General features: G+C 37.9%; 1 protein-coding gene and 1 pseudogene across 1 annotated transcript in view; both read left to right on the top strand.

Moving 5' to 3' along the window:
- LOC103783565 (zinc finger protein 99) overlaps positions 1-16,139 on the top strand; it is a 33,713-nt gene extending 17,574 nt beyond the window's left edge. Inside the window, exons 2-4 of the mRNA XM_055104397.2 lie at positions 1,114-1,240; positions 2,038-2,133; positions 10,740-16,139. Coding sequence (XP_054960372.2) covers positions 1,114-1,240; positions 2,038-2,133; positions 10,740-14,560 — 4,044 coding nt within the window. The 3' untranslated portion in view covers positions 14,561-16,139. The remainder of the gene's footprint in view (positions 1-1,113; positions 1,241-2,037; positions 2,134-10,739) is intronic.
- Positions 16,086-16,951, top strand: LOC129394839 (zinc finger protein ENSP00000375192-like; annotated as a pseudogene).
- Positions 16,952-25,991: the final 9,040 nt, after the last annotated feature.

Below are 25,991 nucleotides of genomic sequence, written 5' to 3'. Positions count from 1 at the left end.
GAGATCGCGCCACTGCACTCCAGCCTTGGTGACAAGAGAGAAACTGTGTAAAAAAAAAAAAAAAAGCTGTCTGACAGGTTTTTTCAGTATAGAGTTAACTATTTTTCTTCTCGTTATTAAGTATCTTTATGTAGCTGATGTGCACCAATGATCACATTTAATCTGGCACCTGCCTTTCTTAGATTTTCTCTGCATATATCTATCTTTGGAAAATGAGGGCTCTCGTCTTTGTTTATAGGCCAGAAAAACTGGGAAAAATACAGGCTCCTCCACTTGCTGAATGTTTAACAAAATATTCTTTTGGGGCCAAAAACAGGCATTACTGGTGAGCTTGTCAAATTCAGAAACTCAGACTTTATTCCAGATCTTATAAAATAAATATGCTTAACAAGATCTCCAGTTAATTGTACACATTAAAATTTGAGAGGTGTCTTCTAACTCAACATGTCTTTTTAGTCTGAAAAATGTACAAGACTTATTCTGTATGATTTAAAAATAGCACTCAAAAATGTACATGCTTGTTATCATGCCCTTAATTTTATACTTTATTATCCAGAAAAGTATCTTGTCTATGCTGGTGTTGTGGATCTTCTGCCATTCTTTTTTTCTCAGAGTTTGAGAATACATTAGAGAATATTTCTTTTTTTCTTTTTTCTTTTTTCTTTTTTTTTTTTTTTGAGACGGAGTCTAGCTCTGTCGCCCAGGCTGGAGTGCAGCAATCTCAGCTCACTGCAAGCTCCGCCTCCTGGGTTCATGCCATTCTCCTGCCTCAGCCTCCCAAGTAGCTGAGGCTGCAGGCACCCACCACCATGCCCGGCTAATTTTTCGTATTTTTAGTAGAGACGGGGTTTCACCGTGTTAGCCAGGATGGTCTCGATCTCCTGACTTCGTGATCTTCCCACCTTGGCCTCCCAAAGTGCTGGGATTACAGGCATGAGCCACTGCGCCCGGCCGAGACTATTTCTGTGTGAAAATTATTTTACTGAATACGTTCAGTCATCCCTGTAAGTTAGAACCTGTTCTCTTTACTCTCTCATTTCACCTTGAGTCAAATTAAAAATTCTGTCCATGGCCAATTGGGAAATCTATATGTGTCTTTGTTGTGTTTTTCAGGGATCGTTGACATTTCGGGATGTGACCATAGAATTCTCTCTGGAGGAGTGGCAATGCCTGGACACGGCTCAGCAGAATTTATATAGGAATGTTATGTTAGAGAACTACAGAAACCTGGTCTTCCTGGGTGAGGATGATTTTAATTAAGCAATTCCTATTATATTCTATAGGTTTCATTTCTCTTTTCTGTAGGATGTGTTTTGGTGATTTATGCTTAGCATAAATAAGTTTCAGATACCCGTTTTCTGAAAACAGGGATTCGAAAGTGTAGAAAAGAATTTTTTTTTTTTTTTTTGAAACAGAGTTTCGCTCTTGTTGCCCAGGCTGGAGTGCAATGGTGCGATCTCGGCTCACCACAACCTCCGCCTCCCAGGTTCAAGCAATTCTTCTGCCTCAGCCTCCTGAGTAGCTGGGATTACAGGCATGCACCACCACACCCGGCTAATTTTGTATTTTTAGCAGAGACGGGGTTTCTCCATGTTGAGGCTGGTCTTGAACTCCTGACCTCAGGTGATCCACCTGCCTCGGCCTCTCAAAGTGCTGGGATTATAGGTGTGAGCCACCATGCCCGGCCAGAAAGGAATTTTTTAAAGATGTTTCATTTTTACCTGAACTTTCCACATTTCTAAGCAGATCTGCATTTTTCACTCTAGATTAGTGAAAATTGAAGAAATTTAGTGGCATAAAACGTAGTTGCCACACCTTAAAATCTCATTGCCACCACCAATATTTGATTCAGTAGTACCAGGTAGTAAAATTAAGGGACTGTAGAAATTGAAAATATTTTCTAAATATTTAGAAATTTATGTTATAAATTAGTATTGAGGGATCAATTTACTAGAATATTCTATTACATTCTCTTTAATGAGCACATTATTTGGGGAATACGAGCAATATTTATGTTATTTATTTTTAATAAAACAGGTATTGCTGTCTCTAAGCCAGACTTGATAACTTGTCTGAAGCAAGGGAAAGAGCCTTGGAATATGAAGAGACATGAGATGGTAACTAAACCCCCAGGTATGTGAGAGTGAATACAACAGACAACACAGATGAGAGGTCCAGAGGTCCAGGAGAAAGCCAGTTCTCAAAATGTGACCTGAGAAGCTGTGCTCCAAAGGAAGTAGTTTCTGGGAAGACTGAGATTTTTTTAAATTTTGCTCTCACGTAGAGGCATCTTCTGTCTTATGCTTTAAAATTCTCTGAGGATTCTATTTTCGTTTTGGTAATTTCCCTTCAAGTTTACAATGAGAGCCAAAGTCGTGTTCATGGCATATAAGGGACTGCACAATCTGACTGCTTTTCCATATTGGGGACACACAAATATCTGTATAGTTTTGAGAAACTATTTTTAAAAAACCTGGCTCTTTTACCTCACACTTGCTCTATCTCTTACCATGTGATATGTCCAGTTTCTCTTCGCTTTCCACTATGATTGTAAGCTTCCTGAGAACACACCAGAAACAGATACCGGCATATACTTCTTGTACAGTCTGTTGAACTGTGAGCCAAATAAACTTTTTTCTGTTATAAATTATTTACTCTCAGATATTTCTCTGTATGTAAAATATTACAGTCTATAATGTTATCTACATTTTCTATTTTCTTAATCTTTTATATGAATTTTCTATTATTGAAAATGGGGTCTCAGTGTCTGCAACTGTTATGTTGCTATGTACTTCTTGCTTCACCTTTGTCAATATTTATATATTTTGGAGGCCTGTTGTTATACCTACCTGTACATATAAATATAATAGTTATAGATTCCTGGTAAATTGACCCATTTTACTATTATATAATATCAATCTTTGTCTCGTACTAGTACTTGACTTAAAGCATATTGTGCCCAATATAATTACGACTACCTCATCCAATTGTGGCTACTATTTGCATGAAATATAGATTTTTTAAAATTCTGTTACTTACAGACTATTTGACTCAGTGCTAAAATTGGTTTCTTGTGGAGAACATATTGTATGCGTCTTTTCTTAAGCCACTCAGGCATCTTCTTTCTTTTCCTTTTAATTAATTAATTAATGAAATAGGGTCTCACTTCGTCAACCAGGCTGGTTTGCAATGGTGTAATCATGGCAGGGAACTGCAGCCTCAGCCTCTCAAACTCAGATAATCCTCTAGTTTCAACCTCTTAGGTAGCTAGGTTACAGGCCCATGCCATTAAACCCAGCTAGTTTTTTGGTTTTGTTTTTTTTTTTTTTTTTTGGTAGAGACAGGATTTTGCTTTGTTGCTCAGGCTGTTCTCAAACTCCTGGAATCAAGTTATCAGCCCACTTTGGACTCCGAAAGTCCTGGAATTACATTTCTTTTTATTAAGTAGTTTGATAAATTTATATTTAAAATGATTTCTTAAAGAAATAAAGTTACGCCAGGCATGGTGTCTCACGCCTGTAATTCCAGCACTTTGGGAGGCCAAGGTGGGCGGATCACCTGAGGTTGGGAGTTCGAGACCAGCCTGACCAACACGGAGAAATCCTATGTCTGCTAAAAATATAAAATTAGCCGGGCATGGTGGTGCATGCCTGTAATCCCAGCTATTCAGGAGGCTGATGCAGGAGAATTGCTTGAACCCAGGAGGCGGAGGTTGTGGTAAGCCGAGATTGCGCCATTGCACTCCAGCCTGGACAACAACAGTGAAACTCCGACTCAAAAAAAAAAAAAAAGAAATAAGAAATAAAGTTACGCCGGACGCGGTGGCTCATGCCTGTAATCCCAGCACTTTGGGAGACCGAAGTGGGTGGATCACGAGGTCAGGAGTTTGAGACTAGCCTGGCCAACATAATGAAACCCCGTCTCTACTGAAAATACAAAAATTATCCAGGCATGGTGGCATGTGCCTGTAGTCCTAGCTGCTTGGGAGGCTGAGGCAGGAGAATCACTTGAACCCGGAGGTGTAGGTTGTGGTGAGCTGAGATCGTGCCACTGCACTCCACCCCGGGCAATAGAGCGAGACTCCATCTCAAAAAAAAAAAAAGAAAAGAAAAGAAATAAAGTTATATACCAGTTTCATTGTTATGTGTTATGTTTTTTTTTTTGTTTACATATTTTTTCTCATTTCTTAACTATTTTTTGTTTAATTTTGTAGTGGCGCACTTTGCTTATTTTTTTTATTTTGTTTTGCGTAGTTTCTATAAAATTTTTGTAGTTATGTTGAAAAATGGACATTACGTAAAACATCTTAAGATTAAATCAATGTGTTTTAATCTCATAACAACTTAATTGAATACAAAAACTATATTTCTATATTTTCAAGTTTGTTATTAATATTACAAATTATTTTATATTGTGTATTCAGATTTATGCAGATTTATATTTTGTTTTTATATTCTATAGAAGAATTTTAAGGGTATTATGCCTATTATTATAGTAAGACATTTTATATGTGTCTGTATATTTACATTTAATAGAAAGCTATATATTTATATATGGTTTTTTGATGCTGTCTAGCATCATTTTATTTTTCAACATAAAAGACTCATTTTAGCATTTCTCTTTTTATATATGCACAGTCTCACTCTGTTTTGGGGCTGATCTTGAACTCCTGGTCTCAAGTTTTCTGACTACCTTGGCCTTCTAAAGGTGTAGGATTACAGGCATGAGCCACTGTGCCTGGCCACCATGTAGCTTTTTTTTTTTAACTGTGCTAGTGGTGATGAACACCCTTACCTTTCATTTTGGAAAGTCTTTATTTTTTATTGTTTTTTAAAGTAAAATAATTTCTTATCAAGTATTATGGATTAAGAATTTTTTTTATTACATCAAAATTTGGAAAGCTCTTTTTTTTTCATCTTCAAGTAACCTGTGTACTACTTTATTTTTATTTATTTATTTTATTTTTTCCTAAGTTATTGGGGTACAAGCGGTGTTTGGTTACATGGGTAAGTTCTTTAGTGATTTGTGGGATTTTTGTGCACTCATCACCCTAGCTGTATACACTGCACTCTATTTGTGGTCTTTTATCCCTCGTTTTCCTCCCACTCTTCCCCCCAAGTCCCCAAAGTCCACGGTATCATTCTTATGCCTTTGCATCCTCATAGCTTAATTCCCACATATCAGTGAGAACATACGATGTTTGGTTTTCCATTTCTGATTTACTTCACTTAGAAGGATAGCCTCTAATCTTATCTATGTTGCTGTGAATGCCATTAATTTATTCCATTTTATGGCAGAGTAGTGTTCCATTATATATATATCTCACAGTTTCTTTATCCACTTATTGGTTAATGGGCATTTGGGTTGGTTCCATGATTTTGCTGTTGTGAATTGCGCTGCTATAAATGTGTGTGTAAGTATCTTTTTCATATAATGACTTCTTTTCCTCTGAGTAGGTTCCCAGTAGTGGGATTGTTGGATCAAATGGTAGTACAACTTTTAGTTCTTTAGGAATCTCCACACTGTTTTCCATAGTGGTTGTACTAGTTTACATTCCCACTAGCAGTGTAGAAGTGTTCCCTGATCACCACATCCACACCAACATCTGTTTTTTTATTTATTTATTTTTTATTATGGCCATTCTTGCATGAGTAAGGTGGTATCCTTTGGTGGTTTTGATTTGCATTTCCCTGGCCATTAGCAATGTTGAGCATTTTTTCATATGTTTCTTGGCCATTTGTATATCTTCTGTTGAAAATTGTCTATTTGTGTCCTTAGCTCAGTTTTGATGGGATTTTTTTTTTTTCTTGCTGATTTGTTTGAGTGCATTGTAGATTCAAGATATTACTTCTTTGTCAGGTGTATAGATTGTGAAGATTTTCTCCTACTCTGTGGGTTGTCTGTTCACTCTGGTGTTCCTTTTGCCATGCAAAAGCTCTTTAGTTTAATTAGGTCCCTGTTTTGACACTATTCCACAAGATAAAGAGAAAACCCTCCCTAATTTATGTTTGTTTTAATTGCATTTGCTTTTGGGTTCTTGATTATGAAATCCTTGTCTAAGCCAATGTCTAAAAGGGTTTTTCCAATGTTCTAGAATTTTTATACTTTCAGGTCTTAGATTTAAGTCCTTAATCCATCTTGTGTTGATTTTTGTATAAAGTAAAATATGAGGATCCAGTTTTATTCTCCTACATGTGGCTAGCCAATTATCCCAGCATCATTTGTTGAAAAGAGTCCCTGGCCAGGCGCGGTGGCTTATGCCTGTAATCCCAGCACTTTGGGAGGCTGAGACGGGTGGATCATGAGGTCAGGAGTTCAAGACCAGCCTGGCCAATGTGGTGAAACCCCATCTCTACTAAAAATACAAAAATTAGCCAGGTGCAGTGGCAGGCACCTGTAATCCCAGCTACTTGGGAGGCTGAGGCAGGAGAATTGCTTGAACCCAGGAGGCAGAAGTTGTGGTGAGCCAAGATCACACCACTGCACTCCAGCCTGGGCGACAGAACAAGACTCCATCTCAAAAAAAAAAAGAAAGAAAAAAAAGAAAAGAGTATCCTTTCCCTACTTTATGTTTTTGTTTGCTTTGTCAAAGTTCAGCTGGCTGTAATATTTGGGTTTATTTCTGGGTTCTCTATTCTGTTCCATTGGTTTATGTGCCTATTTTTATACCAGTACCATGCTGTTTTTGTGACTATGGCTTTATAGTATAGTTTGAAGTCAGGTAGTGTGATGCCTTCAGATTTGTTCTTTTTGCTTAGTCTTGCTTTGGCTATGCAGGCTCTTTTTTTGTTCCATATGAATTTTAGAATAATTTTTTCTAATTCTGTGAAGAATGACGGTGGTATTTTGATGGAAATTGCATTTAATTTGTAGATTGCTTTTGGCAGTATGGTCATTTTCACAATATTGATTCTACCTATCCATGAACATGGACTGTGTTTCCATTTGTTTGTGTCATCTATGATTTCTTTCAGCAGTGTTTTGTAGTTTTCCTTGTAGAGGTCTTTTACCTCCTTGGTTAGGTATATTCCTAATTTTTTTTTTTTCTCACAGCTATTGTAAAAGAGGTTGCGTTTTGATTTGACTCTCTGCTTCGTCGCTGTTGGTGTATAGAAGAGCTACTGATTTGTATGCATTAATTTTGTATCTGAAAACTTTGCTGAATTATTTTATCACTTCTAGGAGCTTTCTTGAAAAGTCTAGGGTTTTCAAAGTAAACAATCATATCATCAGCAAACAGTGACAGCTTTACTTCCTCTTTACCAATTTTGATGCCCTTTATTTTTTTCTCTTATCTGCTTGCTCTGGATAAGACTTCCAGTACTATGTTGAAGAAGTGTGGTGAAAGTGGGCATCCTTGTCTTGTTCCAGTCCTCAGAGGGAATGCTTTCAACTTCTCCTCATTCAGTATTATGTTGGCTCTGGGTTTGTCGTAGATGGCTTTTATTACCTTGATGTATGTCCCTTGTATGCCAGTGTCGCTAAGAGTTTTAATCATAAAGCGTTGCTGGATTTTGTTGAATGCTTTTTCTGCATCTATTGAGATGATCATGTGACTTTTGTTTTTATTTCTTTTTATGTGGTGTATCACATTTATTGACTTGCATTTGTTAAACCATCCCTGCATCACTGGTATGAAACCCACTTGATCATGGATTCTGTTTTTGATATGTTGTTGGATTCAGTTAGCTAGTATTTTGTTAAGGATTTTAGCATCTATTTTCATCAGGGACATCAGTCTGTGGTTTTCTTTTTTGATTAATGCCCTTTTCTGGTTTTGGTATTAGGGTGATGCTGGCTTCACAGAATGAATTAGGAAGGGCTCCCTCTTTCTCTATCTTATGGAATAGTGTCAATAGAATTGGTATCAATTCTTCTTTGAATGTCTGGTAGAATTCTGCTGCATACTGTCTGGTCCTAGACATTTTTTTCTTGGTAATTTTTAAATTACCATTTCAATCTCGCTGCTCATTATTGGTCTGTTCAGGGTATCTAATTCTTCCTGATTTAAGCTGGGTGGGTTGCATTTTTGCAGAAATTTATTCATTTCTTTTAGGTTTTCTAGTTAGTGCACTTAAAGGTGTTCATAGTAGCCTTGAATGATCTTTTGTATTTCTGTGTTGTCAGTTGTAATATCTCCCGTTTCATTTCTTATTGAGGTTATTTGGATTTTCTTTTTTTCTTGGTTAATCTTGCTATGGTCTATCAGTTGTATTTATCTTTTTAAAGAGCCAGGTTTTTGTTTTATTTATCTTTTGGTTTTCGTTTGTTTGTTTCAATTTCATTTCATTCTGCTCTGACTGTGATTATTTTTTTTTCTTCTTCTGGGTTTGGGTTTGGTTTGTCCTTGTTTCTCTAGTTTCTTGAGGTGTGAACAAGAGTGTCATTTTGTGTTCTTTGAGACTTTTTGATGTAGGTGTTTAGGACTATGAACTTTCCTTTTAGCATCTCCTTTGCTGTATCCTAGAGGTTTTGATAGGTTGTATCACTTTTGTTGTTGAGTTTGAAGAATTTTTAAATTTCCATTTTGATTTCATGTTTGACCCAATGATTATTCAGGAGCAGGTTTTTTAATTTACATGTATTTGCATGGTTTTGAAGGTTCCTTTTGTAGTTGAATTCCAATTTTATTCCACTGTGGTCTGAGAGAGTGTTTGATATAATTTCATTTTCTTAAATTTATTGAGGCTCATTTTGTGGCCTATCATACGGTCTATTTGGAGAAAGTTTCGTGCGCTGTTGAGTAGAATGTATATTCTGCAGTTATTGGATGGAATGTTCTGTATATATCTGTTAAGTGCATTTGCTCCAAGGTATAGTTAAATCCATTTTTTATTTGTTGACTTTCTGTCTTGATGACCTATCTAGTGCTGTCAGTGGAGTATTGAAGTCCTCACTATTATTGTGTTGGTGTCTATCTCATTTATTAAGCCTACTAGTAATCGTTTTATAAATTTGGGAGCTTCAGTGTTAGGTGCATATATGTTTAGGATTGTGATATGTTCCTGTTGTACAAGACCTTTTACCATTGTATAATGTCCCTCTTTGTTTTTTTTAACTGCTGTTGCTTTAAAGTTTATTTTGTCTTATATAAGATTAGCTCTTATGAACCTCTTGTTTAGCATGATATTGTGGGGTTCTCTGGCTTAGGTGAATAGCAAGCCATTTTCATGAATTACCTCACGCCATTAGGGGAAGAGGTATCCTCATTTTTAAAATTTTTTACAGTGGTCTGTGTTCCTATGTCTCTTATTCAGTATTATTTAATTTATTTGAAAATTTAAAAATTAATTTATTAATCTTCATTGTTTTATGGTTGTTTTCCAAAAATTTTATACTTTTTTTGATTGGGCCATGTTGCCCTAATATTCCATATACATTATAATAATTAAAATTTGTACATCAAAAAAGCTACCTGTTACAGTCTTCATAATGTAGCCTTGTCCTGGAAATCTGAAACCAATTGTCTTGGCTAGAGATTCTGGGAGTATGTCAAACATGTTCTTAGAATGCATCTTGTTTGAAATTTTTTTTTTTTTTTTTTTTAGATAAAGAATGTTACTCATGTTTCTTCTCAATAGTAATCTATTTTTTGTGGGTGGTACTACATTCTCTGCTGCTGTAATATTTAACTTTGGTTTCAGCAGATTCAAGCTGCCATTTTATTTTATTCATTTATATTTTTTTGAGACGGAGTCTCTGTCGCCCAGGCTGGAGTGCAGTGGCATGATCTCGGCTCACTGCAAGCTCTGCCTCCCGGGTTCACGCCATTTTCCTGCTTCAGCCTCCTGAGTAGCTGGGACTACAGATGCCCGCCACCACACCCGGCGAATAGTTTTTTTTTTTAGTAGAGACGCGGTTTCACCGTGTTAGCCAGAATGGTCTCAATCTCCTGACCTCGTGATCTGCCCACCTAGGCCTCTCAAGGTGCTGGGATTACAGGCCTGAGCCACTGTGCCCGGCCTCCAGCTGTCATTTTAAAGTATGCCACCATTTCTTTCAGTACTTTGTGTCATGAGAAACATAAACCAGTCTGGAAAGGCCCCTAGAAGCCAGAAATAAATATGTATGTGCCACTGTTTTATATGTCTTTAGAAATGAAACCAGGAGATGGCAATTTACTTTTTTTGTTTTGAGACAGAGTCTCACTGTGTCACGCTGGCTGGAGTACAATAGCATAATCTCATCTCACTGCAATCTCTACATCCCAAGTTCAAGTGATTGCCTCAGCTTCCCAAGTAGCTGAGACTATAGACGTGTGCCATCATGCCTGGCTAATTTTTGAATTTTTAGTAGAGATGGAGTTTTTCCATTTTGGCCAGGCTGGTCTTGAACTCTTGATCTCAGGTAATCCACTTGCCTCGGCCTCCAAAAGTGCTGGGATTACAGGTGTGAGCTGCCATTCCCAGCCAGCAATTTACTTCTAAAGACACTATGTCATTTTGGGGAGCAGGAAGAGCTGAGTTGGGAAACTGTAACAGACTTCTCTTTCCTTTTATGTGGCTGTTTGCATTGTACTTACTTGGGGCACTCTACACACTTATTTATAAATTTTCAACAAATATATTTTGGTCAGTATGTTTTTATTACATTTATATGTCTATGAAGAAATTAGGGCCTGTCTTATTTTGCTGTGCCATCTTGCTTAAGCAGTTTGTATAATTTTGTAGGTTAGATTTGTAAAGTATATTCATCTGAGTCTAGCAAGTGACATAATTTATTATTTTCATTTCTTCCAGTTATTAGTTCTCATTTTACACAAGACTTTTGGCCAGATCAGAGCATAAAATATTCTTTCCAAGAAATAATATTGAGAACATATGCAAGATGTGGACATAAGAATTTACGATTAAGAAAAGATTGTGAAAGTGTCAATGAGGGTAAGATGCACGAAGAAGGTTATAATAAACTTAACCAATGTTGGACAACTACCCAGGGAAAAATATTTCAGTGTAACAAATATGTGAAAGTCTTTCATAAATATTCAAATTCAAATAGACATAAGATTAGACACACTAAAAAGAAAACTTTCAAATGTATGAAATGTAGCAAATCATTTTTCATGCTTTCACACTTAATTCAACATAAGAGAATTCATACTAGAGAGAATATCTATAAATGTGAAGAACATGGCAAAGCCTTTAAATGGTTCTCAACCCTTATTAAACATAAGATAATTCATACTGAAGACAAACCCTACAAATATAAGAAATGTGGCAAAGCTTTTAACATCTCTTCAATGTTCACTAAACGTAAGATAATTCATACTGGAAAGAAACCCTGCAAATGTGAAGAATGTGGCAAAGTTTTTAACAATTCCTCAACCCTTATGAAACATAAGATAATTCATACTGGGAAGAAACTGTATAAATGTGAAGAATGTGGCAAAGCTTTTAAGCAATCCTCACACCTTACTAGACATAAAGCAATTCATACGGGAGAGAAACCCTACAAATGCGAAGAATGTGGCAAAGCTTTTAAGCATTTCTCAGCCCTTAGAAAACATGAGATAATTCATACTGGAGAGAAACCCTACAAATGTGAAGAATGTGGTAAAGCTTTTAAGTGGTCCTCAAAACTTACTATACATAAGGTAATTCATACTGCAGAGAAACCCTGCAAATGTGAAGAATGTGGCAAAGCTTTTAAGCGTTTCTCAGCCCTTAGAAAACATAAGATAATTCATACTGGAAAGCAACCCTACAAATGTGAAGAATGCAGCAAAGCTTTTAGCAATTTTTCAGCCCTTAGAAAACATGAGATAATTCATACTGGAGAGAAACCCTACAAATGTGAAGAATGTGGTAAAGCTTTTAAGTGGTCCTCGAAACTTACTGTACATAAGGTAATTCATATGGAAGAGAAACCCTGCAAATGTGAAGAATGTGGCAAAGCTTTTAAGCATTTCTCAGCCCTTAGAAAACATAAGATAATTCATACTGGAAAGAAACCCTACAAATGTGAAGAATGTGGCAAAGCTTTTAACAATTCCTCAACCCTTATGAAACATAAGATAATTCATACTGGGAAGAAACCATACAAATGTGAAGAATGTGGCAAAGCTTTTAAGCAATCTTCACATCTTACTAGACATAAAGCAATTCATACTGGGGAGAAACCCTACAAATGTGAAGAATGTGGCAAAGCTTTTAACCATTTCTCAGCCCTTAGAAAACATCAGATAATTCATACTGGAAAGAAACCCTACAAATGTGAACAATGTGGCAAAGCTTTTAGCCAGTCCTCAACCCTTAGAAAACATGAGATAATTCATACTGGAGAGAAACCCTACAAATGTGAAGAATGTGATAAAGCTTTTAAGTGGTCCTCACACCTTACTAGACATAAAGTAATTCATACTAAAGAGAAACCCTACAAATGTGAAGAATGTGGCAAAGCTTTTAACCATTTCTCAGCCCTTAGGAAACATAAGATAATTCATACTGGAAAGAAACCCTACAAATGTGAAGAATGTGACAAAGCTTTTAGCCAGTCCTCAACCCTTAGAAAACATGAGATAATTCATACTGGAGAGAAACCCTACAAATGTGAAGAATGTGGTAAAGCTTTTAAGTGGTCCTCAAAACTTACTGTACATAAGGTAATTCATACTGGAGAGAAACCCTGCAAATGTGAAGAATGTGGCAAAGCTTTTAAAAATTTCTCAGCCCTTAGAAAACATAAGATAATTCATACTGGAAAGAAACCCTACAAATGTGAAGAATGTGGCAAAGCTTTTAACAATTCCTCAACCCTTATGAAACATAAGATAATTCATACTGGGAAGAAACCATACAAATGTGAAGAATGTGGCAAAGCTTTTAAGCAATCTTCACATCTTACTAGACATAAAGCAATTCATACTGGGGAGAAACCCTACAAATGTGAAGAATGTGACAAAGCTTTTAACCATTTCTCAGCCGTTAGGAAACATAAGATAATTCATACTGGAAAGAAACCCTACAAATGTGAAGAATGTGACAAAGCTTTTAGCCAGTCCTCAACCCTTAGAAAACATGAGATAATTCATACTGGAGAGAAACCCTACAAATGTGAAGAATGTGGTAAAGCTTTTAAGTGGCCCTCAAAACTTACTGTACATAAGGTAATTCATACTGCAGAGAAACCCTGCAAATGTGAAGAATGTGGCAAAGCTTTTAAGCATTTCTCAGCCCTTAGAAAACATAAGATAATTCATACTGGAAAGAAACCCTATAAATGTGAAGAATGTGGCAAAGCTTTTAACAATTCCTCAACTCTTAGAAAACATGAGATAATTCATACTGGAGAGAAACCCTACAAATGTGAAGAATGTGGTAAAGCTTTTCAGTGGTCCTCAAAACTTACTTTACATAAGGTAATTCATACTGGAGAGAAACCCTGCAAATGTGAAGAATGTGGCAAAGCTTTTAAACATTTCTCAGCCCTTAGAAAACATAAGATAATTCATACTGGAAAGAAACCCTACAAATGTGAAGAATGTGGCAAAGCTTTTAACAATTCCTCAACCCTTATGAAACATAAGATAATTCATACTGGGAAGAAACCATACAAATGTGAAGAATGTGGCAAAGCTTTTAAGCAATCTTCACACCTTACTAGACATAAAGCAGTTCATACTGGGGAGAAGCCCTACAAATGTGGAGAATGTGGAAAAGCTTTTAACAATTCCTCAACCCTTAAGAAACATAAGCTAATTCATACTAGGGAGAAATCGTACAAATGTGAAGAATGTGGCAAAGCTTTTAGCAATTTCTCAGCCCTTAGGAAACATAAGATAATTCATACTGGGGAGAAACCATACAAATGTGAAGAATGTGGTAAAGCTTTTAAGTGGTCCTCAAAACTTATGGAACATAAGGTAATTCATACTGTAGAGAAACCCTGCAAATGTGAAGAATGTGGCAAAGCTTTTAAGCATTTCTCAGCCCTTAGAAAACATGAGATAATTCATACTGGAAAGAAACCCTACAAATGTGAAGAATGTGGCAAAGCTTTTAACAATTCCTCAACCCTTATGAAACATAAGATAATTCATACTGGGGAGAAACCGTACAAATGTGAAGAATGTGGCAAAGCTTTTAACAATTTCTCAACCCTTATGAAACATAAGATAATTCATACTGGGGAGAAACCGTACAAATGTGAAGAATGTGGCAAAGCTTTTAAGCAATCCTCACACCTTACTAAACATAAAGCAATTCATACTGGAGAGAAACCCTACAAATGTGAAGAATGTGGCAAAGCTTTTAGCCATTTCTCACGCCTTACTAAACATAGGATAATTCATACTGGAAAGAAACCCTACAAATGTGAAGAGTGTGATAAAGCATTTAGTCAGTCCTCAAACCTTACTAAACATAAGATAATTCATTCTGGAGAGAAACCCTACAAATGTGAAGAATGTGGCAAAGCCTTTAACCAGTCCTCACACCTTACTCGACATAAAACAATTCATACTGGAGGGAAACCCTACAAATGTGAAGAATGTGGCAAAGCTTTTAACCATCTTTCAGCGCTTACTAAACATAAGATAATTCATACTGGGGAGAAACCCTAAAAATGTGAAGAATGTGTCAAAGCTTTCAACCATTTTACAAACCTTAATACACATAAGATAATTTATACTAGAGACAGACCCTCGATATGTGAAGAATGTGGCAAAGCTTTTAACCAGTCCTCAAGCCTTAATAGGCAGAAAACAATTCATGCTGGAGAGAAACCCTACAAATGTAAAGAATGTGGCAAAGCCTTTAACTAGTCCTCACACCTTAAATACACATAAAATAATTGATACTGGAGGAAAACCCTACAAATATAATAAAGGTGACAAAGCTTTTAACCATTGCTCAGCTGTTACTCAAAATGAGAGAGTTCCTAAAGAAGATAAACTCCACAAATGTGAATAATATGGCAAAGCTTTTAACTGGTCCTCAAATCTTACTGAATGTAAGATAATTCATACCGAAGAGAAACCCTTCAAATGTGAGGAATGTGGCAAAGCTTTTAATCAGTCCTCAAATCTTACTGAACATAAGATAATTCATAGTAGAGACAAACACTACAAATATGAAGAATGGGCAAAGCTTTTAACCAGTCCTCAAACTTTACTCAACATAAAATAATTTATCCTGGAGAGGAACACTACAAATTTAAAGAATTTGGCAAAACTTTTAACTGCTTCTCAAAACTTACTGAACATAAGAATTCATACTGGAGAGATACTTTACAAATGTGAAGAATGTGGCAAAGCTTCTAACGGGTTCTCAGATCTTACTGAATATAAGATAAATTAGAGAGAAACACTCCTCATGTGAAGAGTGTGGCAAAACTTTTAACTGGTCCTCAAACCTTACTGAACATAAGATAATTCATACTGAAGAGAAACCCTACAAATATGTAAACTGTGGCAAAGCTTTTAACTGGTTCTCAGACCTTACTCAACATAAGATAGTTGATACTGAAGACAAACTCTAGAAATGTGAAGAATGTGGCAATGCTTTTAATCAGTTCTTAAACTTTATTAGACATAAGAAAATTCATACTGGAGAAAAACCCTACAAATGTGAAGAAAGTGGCAATGCTTTTAGCCAGTCCTCAACTCTTGCTAAACAACATAATTCAATGGGAGAGAAACCCTACAAATGTGAATAATGCCATAAGCATTCTTCAATTTTTTTTTTTTTTGAAACAGAGTTTCGCCCTTGTGCCCAGGCTCTGGAGTGCAGTGGCACAATCTCGGCTCACTGCAACATCCGCCTCCTGGGTTTTCAAGCGATTCTCCTGCCTCAGCCTCCCAAGTAGCAGGGACTATAGGCATGTGCCACCACGCCCAGCTAATTTTGTATTTTTAGTAGAGACGGGGTTTCTCCATGTTGGTCAAGCTGGTCTCGAACTCCCGACCTCTGGTGATCTGCCCGCCTCGGCCTCCCAAAGTGCTGGGATTAAAGGCGTGAGCCACTGTGCCCAGCCTAATTCTTCAATTCTTAATAAACAATTTATACTGAAGAGAAACCCTACAAACGTGAAGAATGTTGCAAAGCTTTTAACGTCCTCAAACCTTACTGAACGTAAGATAATTCATAATGGAAACTAGCCCTACAAATATGAAGAACGTGGCAAAGACTGTAACCATTTCTCACATCTTACCACACATTAAGATAATTCATACTGAAGAGAAACCCGACAAATGTGAAGAATGTAACAAAGTCTTTAACTGGTCTTCAACTCATAATAAATATAAGATAATTCATACAGAAGATAAATTTTATAAATATGAAGAATGTGACAAAAGCTTTAAAAACATTTCAACCCTTATTACACATAAGATAATTTATGTTGTAGAGAAATTCTACAAATGTGAAGAATGTGGCAAAGTTTTTTTTTTTTTTTTTGAAATGGAGTCTCAGTCTGTCGCCCAAATTGGAGTGCAATGGCACAATCTCAGCTCATTGCAACCTCCGCCTCCTGGGTTCAAGCGATTCTCTGGCCTCAACCTCCCAAGCAGCTGGGATTACAGGCGCCTGCCACCACGCCCAGCTAATTTTTGTATTTTTAGTAGAGACAGGGTTTCACCATTTTGACTAGGCTGGTTTTGAACTCCTGACCTCAAGTGATCCACCCGCCTTGGCCTCCCAAAGTGCCCCAAAGTGCTGGGATTACAAGCATGAGCCATTGCCCCCAGTTGAATGTGGCAAAGTTTTTAATAAGTTATCAAATCATACTGGAGAGAAACTCTACAAACCTAAAAGACATGACAGTGCTCTTGAGAACACCTTAAACTTTTCTAAACATAAAAGAAATCATAGTGTCAAGAAGCCCTAGATGTGAGTCATGTCACAAAGCCTTTAAATGGTTGTCACACTTGAGTATAAGCTAATTTATCCTAGAGAAAACTATGAAGAATGTGGCAAAATATTTAACCAATACTCACACCTTATCGCATAGGAAAGCATTTATACTTGAAAAAAAATGTACACCTATGAAGAATGTGGAAAAGCCATTGATATCTGCTCACATCTTAACATCACAGAGTTTATACTTAATACAAATATTAAAAATGCAATTACTGTCAGAATATCTTTTAGAAAATATAAGCCTTAGAATGGTGAAGAGTATTTCTTTTGATGACAAACATTACAAATATAAAGACGGTTGTAGTACTATATTTGTATCACAGATCTTATTGTGCATATTTTGTGCTAGAGAAAAACCCTAAAGTTGCTCAAACTTTGTTCGATATCAGGGAATGTATAATAGAGAAAAAAACCTGCAAATGTAATAAATTTGGAAAAAAAGTTTAGAAACTACAGCTTACAAAACAGAGTAAGTTTTTTTTGTAGATGCAGTAAATATGAAAAATATTCAATCCAAAATTAACTCTGTAAATGTCAGAGAATTCACAGTAGAAATGATAAGGCACTGGCACTTCAGACTACACTAAATCAGAGTGTTGAGTATAAAAAATAATTTCAATCTAAAATTTAGATAAGTTATTTGCATATAACTTAAAAAAGAGGAGGTGATTTTTTGGAGAATTATAATTACATTTGAAGTATACTTTTTGTATACTTCAAATATCAAAAAAATTAACATCGCAATATTGAAAAAAATTACAGACTCTTTGAAAAGCAAATAAGGATGTAATTCAATTCTCAAATTACTTCATGCTCTTCATTCCTACTTTATTTACATGTGAAAGCATGCGATCAATTGTTGCTGCATCAGAGATATGAAAGATTCTTTTTTATTAGGTGGGCATTATTTATGACCTTTTTCATAAAAGAGAAAGGATATTAAAATATAAAATGCATAAAAATCTAAATGGAGAGGCTTTTTGTGGTTAACTTAAAATATTGAGTGATGTATGAGGTAGGTGTTCTGAGTAATATATTTTTGTGCATTATAGTGAGAAAAACATTTTAAAATTTTAGTTAAAATTAAAATTAAATTAGTGATGTATTAATTGTGCTTTTATATAATATAGTACATTCATAAATTTTTAGATTATATGTAAACTTAATTTTTTAAACATTTTTTGACATGTTAAGTCTGTTGTACATTCAATGAAGTCTTATTATGCCACTCACTTTAACCTATCCCACCTTACTCAAGGGTATAGGTAAGAGATGGCAACAGTTTACTATTTGGTAAGAGTGGAATAACATCTCTAGTAATCTCTTTTTTTCAGTGGCTTTAACCTGCAAATAAATTAAAGAATATTGTTCTCGTAGGTTACATTTTTATACTTTTAATCTTATTTAAACTTCTTTTTTTTTTTCGCCTTGACAAATTTAATCTTATTTTTCTTAACTTTTGTGGGTACATAGTGTGTAGATATATTTCTGCCATATATAGCATATTTTGATACCAGCATAAAATATGTAATAATCACGTCAGGGTAAATGAGGGATTCTTCACCTTCAACATTTATTCCTTGAATTACAAGCAATCCAAATCTACACTTTTAGTTACTTTGAAATATAAAACTAAATTGTTATTTATTATAGCATCATTTTTGTGGTCATAATAAAAATCATATAGGAATGTAAATAAAATCTATACATATCTGGGTCCTGAGTAAATATTTTTTTTAATTTGTCATCTATTTTTCTTTGAACATGTGGCCACTATGCCTGCAAACACATACCTACAGACTTTTTTTTTTTTTTTGCAGTTGCAAGATTTAATAGAATGAAAACAGAGCTCTCATACAAAAGGAGGGGACCCAAAGAGGGTAGCCGGTGCCAGCTCAAATGCCTGGGTTTATATCCTGATCATTGTCCCTCCCCCTGTGCTCTCAGGGGATAGATGATTGGCTATTTCTTTACCTCCCATTTTTGCCTAATTAGCATTTTAGTGAGCTCTCTTTACTACCTGATTGGTTGGGTGTGAGCCAAGTTGCAAGCCCTGTGTTTAAAGGTGGATGCGGTCACCTTCCCAGCTAGGCTTAGGGATTCTTAGTCGGCCTAGGAAATCCAGCTAGTCCTATCTCTCAGTCCCCGTTCTCAACAGGAAAACCCAAGTCCTGTTGGAGAGGTTGGCTGATGACCGCTCTAACTGCTTTCTGCTGAATTGGGGCATAGTAGGGTTTGTGCAGTTGAGATTTCCTCAGGAGGGGTGCCTTTGATGTCATCAACATCAGAGCATGGGCTTGCAGGCCGGTCCAGGGGTCCACGGTAGATCTTAGTCATGGACTGCATCTGGGGCTCCATTTGAAGAACGATTTGTGGCTTTACAGCTTGGATTCTGGAAGAGACAAACTTAACAAGGAGGTTAAAGATACAGGAATTGAAATGTATGGCCTGCAGTGCAGGAGATTATTTCTTTGGCACGCTTCACAGGCCCTGACTATCTGCTTGATGGTTTTAAAAAGGCCTTGTCCATTAAATAGTAATTTGGCCATCTGATAGGTGCTATTAATGCCTAAGGGAAAGGTTTGGTGAAGGGTTTTAAGTAATTTCCATTGGTTAGCTGCAGGCAAAAGTATTTTTCCTTCTTCAGTGGCTAGCCATCCTGAGGGGAGGAAACTATGTCGTCGTGAGGTTCCCCATTGTTTCTTCTGCTGAGTACTGGGGCTTGGTTTCCTGGAGGGGATTACCCCATACTAGGGGTCCTTCTATAAGCATTTCTAATGGAGGGTCCTGCCTTGCATCTCTTTTGGCTTCAATATCCGCTTGGCGGTTCCCTTCTATTTCCCTTTCCTTTCCTTTTTGATGACCCCAGCAGTGTAAGACTGCCACCTCTTTAGGTTTCTGTATAGCCAATAATAATCTAATGGCTTCCTGATGTTTGATAGGTGTTCCCTCAGAAGTTAGGAATTCCATTTCTCTCCATATTGCTGTGTGGGCTTGGAGGACTAGGTAAGCATACTTAGATTCTGTAAGTATATTTACCCTTTTTCCTTTTCTTAATTCTAGTGCCCGAGTGAGGGCTATTAGTTCTGCCAACTGAGCGCTAGTTCCTGCAGTGAGGGGATTACTTTCAAGTATTCCATTATCACTGACCACTGCATACCCCGCTTTTCAAAGTCCTTTTTCTACAAAGGAACTTTCATCAGTATACAAGTTGAGGTAGGGATCAGTCAAGGGAATCTCTAGAAGGTCCCTTTGAGTGACATAGGTTTGAGCAATCACCTGTTGACAGTTACGTTCTATCTTTTCTTCATTGTCTGGAAGAAATATGGCTGGGTTAAGAGTTGCACAAGTGTGCAGTCGCAGCATTAGTCCTTCAATTAATAGAGCCTGATTTTTAAGCAAATGGTTGTCTGACAGCCACAAGTTTCCTTTAGCAGTGAGTATACCGTTTACATCATGAGATGTCCACACAGTAAGATCTCTTCCCTATATTATTTTAACTGCTTCAGATACTAAGACTGCTACTGCCATCACTACCTGTAAACAATGAGGCCAACCCTTTGCCACTACATCAATTTTCTTACTCAAGTATGCCACAGGTTGCAAGCTGGTCCCTTGAACCCTGTGTAAGGACTCCTAGAGCTATTCCTGTTTTTTCTGTGACATATAAAGAGAAGCCTTGCCCTGTTGGCAAACTTAACATTGGGGCTTGGGTTAGGGCCTTCTTTAGGGCCTGGAAAGCCTCTTTTGCTTCAGGTGTCCATCTTACTAAATGGGTATTGGCTTTCTGAGTTTACTTAGTGTATATACTGGCCTGACTGTTTCACCATACCTGGGAAACCATATTTGGCAGAAGCCTGTTATGCCAAGGAACCCTCTTAGTTGCTTTTAGGGTTTTGGGATGAGGATAAGCCAGTATAGGCTGGATACTTTCCTCACTGAGGGCCCTAGTGCCTTTAAATAATTTTAGCCCTAAGTATTTAACCTGCTGTAAGCAGAGCTGAGCCTTTGGTTTGGAATCCTTGTAGCCACAAGTGGTGAGGAAGTTTAAAAGCGCTTTGGTGGCTTGATGGCACAAGGTTTCCGAATGGGCGTCTAGAAGTAAATTATTCACATACCGAAGGGCAGGAGTGTCCAGGTATGAGAACTGGCTCAAGTCTTGGGCTAATGCCTGGCCAAATAGATGGGGGCTACCCCTGAACCCTTGGGGTAGAACAGTCCAGGTGAATTGAGATGTTGGGTTCGAAGGATCTTCAAAGAAAAACAAGAATTGAGAGTCAGGATGTACAGGGATGCAGAAATAGGCATCCTTAAGGTCCAGGACTGTAAAACACTCTGCTTCCTCTGGTATTTGGGAAAGCAGAGTAGAGTATAAGGGTTAGATACAGCTGGGTATAGAGGGACAACGGCCTCACTGATAATCCTGAGATCTTGCACTAACCTGCACTGTCTGTTAGGTTCCTGTACTCCTAAAATTGGAGGATTGCAGGGGCTATTGCAGGGTTTTACTAGGCCTTGGGCTTTTAGGTCCTTAATCTTTTGGAGTCCTTGTTGGGCCTTGGGTCTAAAGGGGTACTGCCTTTGGTAGGGAAAGGAGGTGGACTCCTTTATTGAACAGGACAGGCATTCTTTGCTTGCCTATATTGTCCTTCTGTTGTCCAGACTTCAGGATTAATTCCTTAAGCAGGGGACAACAAACAGGTGTTCCTTCTCCTATGTTCAGGTGTATAATGGCCCCTGCTTTTGCTAGAATGTCTCTCCCTAAAAAGCGAGTGGGGCTTTCAGGCATAATTAGAAAAGCATGTGAAAAGAGTAAAGTTCCCCAGTCACAACTTAGTGGCTGGAAGAAGTATCTAGTGACTGGCTGTCCTAGGAACCCTCAGATAGTGACAGATCTGGAGGACAGTTGTCCGGGACAGGAGAGTAAGACTGACACGCCAGTGTCCAGGAGGTGGTTAACCACCTGGCCTTCAATGGTTAAGCATACCCGGGGCTCTGTGAGGGTGATGGCATGGGCTGGCGCTTGCCCCAGGCACCCTCAGTCCTGCTGCTGGATCATCTGGTTAGTGGCTTCTGACTCAGAGGACCTTCATCCCCTGGGGCAGTGGGCCTTCCAGTGATTCCCTTGACATAAGGGGCATGGATGAGGGGGCGGCTTATTTCTATTTGGACAATCTTTTTTAAAGTGTCCTTGTAGACCACACTGGAAGGAAGCCCTATTAGGCATTTGATTTGCCCAGGCTTTCCGTGTTCCAGAGCCTCCAAAGTCTGTTTGCCTGAGGGCCATGACTAAAGCCTTTTTTTTTTTTAATCTCATTTGTCTCATTCTGCCTGTTCCTCCTGATCTCTATTATAAAAAACCGAGGTTGCCAAGTTCAATAGGGTTTCTAAGTTTTGCTCCAGGCCTAAGGCAGACTTTTGAAGTTTTTTTCTAATGTCTGCAACTGACTGAGTGATAAACTTATCCTTTAAGATTAGTTGGCCTTTAATAGAGTCAGGTGACAGAGCGGTATGCTTCCTTAATGCGTCCCTTAGTCTCTCCAGAAAGGCAGTAGGATTTTCTTCCTTTTCCTGTGTTATAGTGGACATCATTGAATAATTAATAGGCTTCTTCCTAGTTTTCCTTAGTCTTTCTAGCATGCAAGTTAGCAAATGTCTGCAGCATCAATCTACACGTTCTGGTTCTGCGTCCCAATGAGGGTCTACACTGGGAATTACCTGCTGGCCTGTGGGGAATCGTTCTCTTTCCTCTGTTGTCATACTATCATTGACCTGACTGACATACCAGAGATCACCAAACTCTCAGGCTGCAGTTATGGTGGCACTTCTCTCATTTGGGGTTAGTGTCTGATCTAACAGTAACATTTTATCTCTCCATGTCAGATCAAAGGATTGTCCTAACCCTTGTAAAACATCAGTATAGCCATCAGGGTTATCTGATAATTTACCTAGGGCTATTTCAGTTTGCCTCAAGTCTGACAGGGAAAAAGGTACATATACTCTGACTGGGCTGAATTCTCCAGAATACATCTTAGGGGCATTTTTGCCTTGGAGGGAATGTTTCCCATCTGAAAAAAAAACCATAAGGATTCTAGTACCCTTAGTCATTTTCTGATGAGCATTAGTCCTACAGCATCCTCTATGGTCCTAATGCTTATTCCTTTCCAGAGTGTGTAACCCCATGGACTTCTGCTTATTGGATTAGTTATGTTTACTGATGTAGCAGTTCTGCACCTGTTTTCCCACCTTTCTTGACCACAAAGAAAGGGGTCTGGGCTGCTGGATTCTAGTGGTCCTTTACCAGCGTGCCCAGCATTGACTTTGTGCTCATAGGTGAGTTCTAGAGCTAGGCTGGGTTCCTGAATATTTCATAACAACCCAGCTGCCCCATCAAGATGCATTCCTACAAACAACAGTTCATATGCAAATTCACTTCAGAGAGGGTGTGGGTAACCTTTTGAGTCAGGACCGAGATAGAGTTTTTTGATTCTGTAAGTACTTTAAGGCTTGGCTGAGTGCAAACAGCTCACACGTTTGAGCAGACTAGTTATTAGGCAATTTTCCTAACTCTGCTTCTACAAGAGTTTACCTCAATTACTGAATACCCATTGTGTTTTGTTTTTTTTTCCTCAATCACCTGGGAGGAACCATCTATGGTCCTGTCATGAGGGAGTTCCTCCTAGGTCTGGTTGGACCTTTGTATGGTAATTAAAATTTAAATCCCCTGTTAGGAAATCTGCTGGGTTAAGGGAATTTTCAGTGGTCAATGTTAAATCACCTTTTTCTAACAGAATAGTCCCATACTTTAAGATTTGAGTTAGTAAGCTACCTTTTTGCTTTTTTTTTTTTTGACTTAGGATAGCTCTGAACTGGCGAGGTGTGCTCACAATGAGGTTTCCTCTAAAGTTTTTCTACTTATAGCAAAGCAGTGCCGCTACTGACTGAATGCATTTGTCCCATCCATGGGTTACTGGGTTAAGAATTTTTGATAGGAAGGCTATGGGTTGTCAGTGGCCTCAGTGCTTTCGGGCTACGCCCTTGTTTACACTGACAGCCAAGTGGTATTGGAGTGTTATAAGGTCACAGAGAAGACTTTCAATGAACAATTATAGGTTTTAAATTTACCCTGGCTTCTAAAGGAATAGGGCACACTGTTTTTTCTTTACTACTTCTATCTTTCTCTTTGTCTCTCTCTCTCTGTCTCCCTCTTTGTCTCTCTCTCTTTCTCTCCCCTCTGTCTCTCTCTCTTTCTCTTTTCTCCTAGCTCTTTACAAACTTGGGGCCCTGGCAAGGGTGGTGGGGAACGGGTCCTGTGTAAGTGCCCATGCTGAGAGCTGTATGTCTAAATTGGGAGGGACACCAGGGACAAGACTTTGTGGGTTCATAGCCTAGGGACCTAAGGACACAGTGTAGAGCTTCCTTACATCCCTTTGGAGATACAACTTGCTAGAGTAAATGAAAATCTGAACCATTAGTACCTAGGAGGCAGGGATCAGAGGAGTAGATTCAGAGATAAGGAGAATTTTGGGGCTACACTTTCAAGAAAGTCATAGTCAGGACCCAGGAGATATGGGTCAGAAGGAAAGGTAGGGGTGCACGCATGGGAGACTGTTGAGTAGAGACTTCTGGCTGCACCATGATCTCAATCGGCTAACGCTGGGAGTTCAGGACGACAGCTTTCTGCCTCTAGTCAGCCTTCGGCTTCCTCAGGAAAATTGAAAGTGGAAGCTGGTTCCAGGCAGACCAACGCTCCCAATCCAGAAGGGTTGGGGGTTGTTGGAAAGCCCTTTCTCAGACAGCCTCACACCTGAGTCTTAAGTCCGGCGGCCATGCTAATCGTTTTTAACTGGCTGACAGGTGCCCAGTATTTTCCTCCAATTCTAAGGAAGGGCAGGACAGAATACCAAGGTGAAAGTGGTCCAATATTACTCACTGCTTTAGAGGTCCCTTGGTGGTTGCCAAAATGTTACCCAGGGGTCTTTGCTCCTGGAGCTCCCAAGGTGGTGGCGGGCTGCTTCCAAGATGGCAGCAAGCCTCGTGTTCTCTGACCTGGGGTTCTTGGCCTCACAGATTCCAAGGAATGGAATCTTGAGCCATGCAGTGAGTGTTATAGCTCTATATATCATATATACGATATCATATATATCATATATATATCTCATATATATCATATTTATCATATATTGTTTTGTAGTTTATGAAGTATACATTATGTGAGCTGGTCATGGATTATAAGAATAATTTTTATGAAATTTAGTAGTGTACACGAAATGATTTTTAGATGTAATTCCACAATTAGTGTATTAAGTTATATTTTGTTAGAAGATTTCATTTATTTCTTTTACTTGGAGAACCCTATATAAGCTCACTTTTACTTAGTTATTGTTCTTCTCTATTTTTAAAATTGTCATAAGTTAATTTATTTACTGAGCAAGTTTGTTCAGGTAAGTACTAGGAAGGCTTCCATAAGTCAAGAGGATGTTTTTGTATATAAATGCAGCAAACAAACATGGCAGTGCTTGCTGTGTAGCAGATGCTTCATAATAAGCCATAAGTATTCCTCCTGGAGTTAGTTTGTAACTTTAAGTCAGAATGGAAAATATCAATGGAGAAGAAATTACATTGATTCCTCATGTTGAGAGGACATTTTCCCCAGGATGCAAAGTTTACTCTTGCTGAATTTAAAGAGAAATTCTGCTTCTTTATTTTTTAATTATGTTCAGTTTTGTTTGTCATATATTCATTTCAAGTATGTACGCATCACGGTTCTTCTACTTCTTTTTCTGTGTTACAGCTACAGTTGTCTCAGTTGTCTTCCTACCATGTTATTTTACATGGTATTTTGTAGGTTCTGATGAGAAAGTTGGTTGGTTTTGTTTTGTTTTGTTTTGTTTTGTTTTTTCTGAGATGGAGTCTCATTCTGTCACCCAGGCTGGAGTGCAGTGGTGTGATCTTGGCTCACTCCAACCTTTGCCTCCCGGGTTCAAGTGATTCTTCTGCCTCAGCCTCCCAAGTAGCTGGGACTACAGGCATGCGCCACCATGCCCAGCTAACTTTTGTATTTTTAGTAGAGACGGGGTTTCACCATATTGGCCATACTGGTCTCGAACTCCTGACCGCATGATCCCCACCTCC

The sequence above is a fragment of the Pan paniscus genome, chromosome 20, assembly GCF_029289425.2.
Source record: "Pan paniscus chromosome 20, NHGRI_mPanPan1-v2.0_pri, whole genome shotgun sequence".
In the NCBI taxonomy this organism is placed as follows: Eukaryota; Metazoa; Chordata; class Mammalia; order Primates; family Hominidae; genus Pan; species Pan paniscus.
Note: the sequence above shows the minus strand (reverse complement) of the source record. Positions and strands in the feature narration are given on the sequence as shown.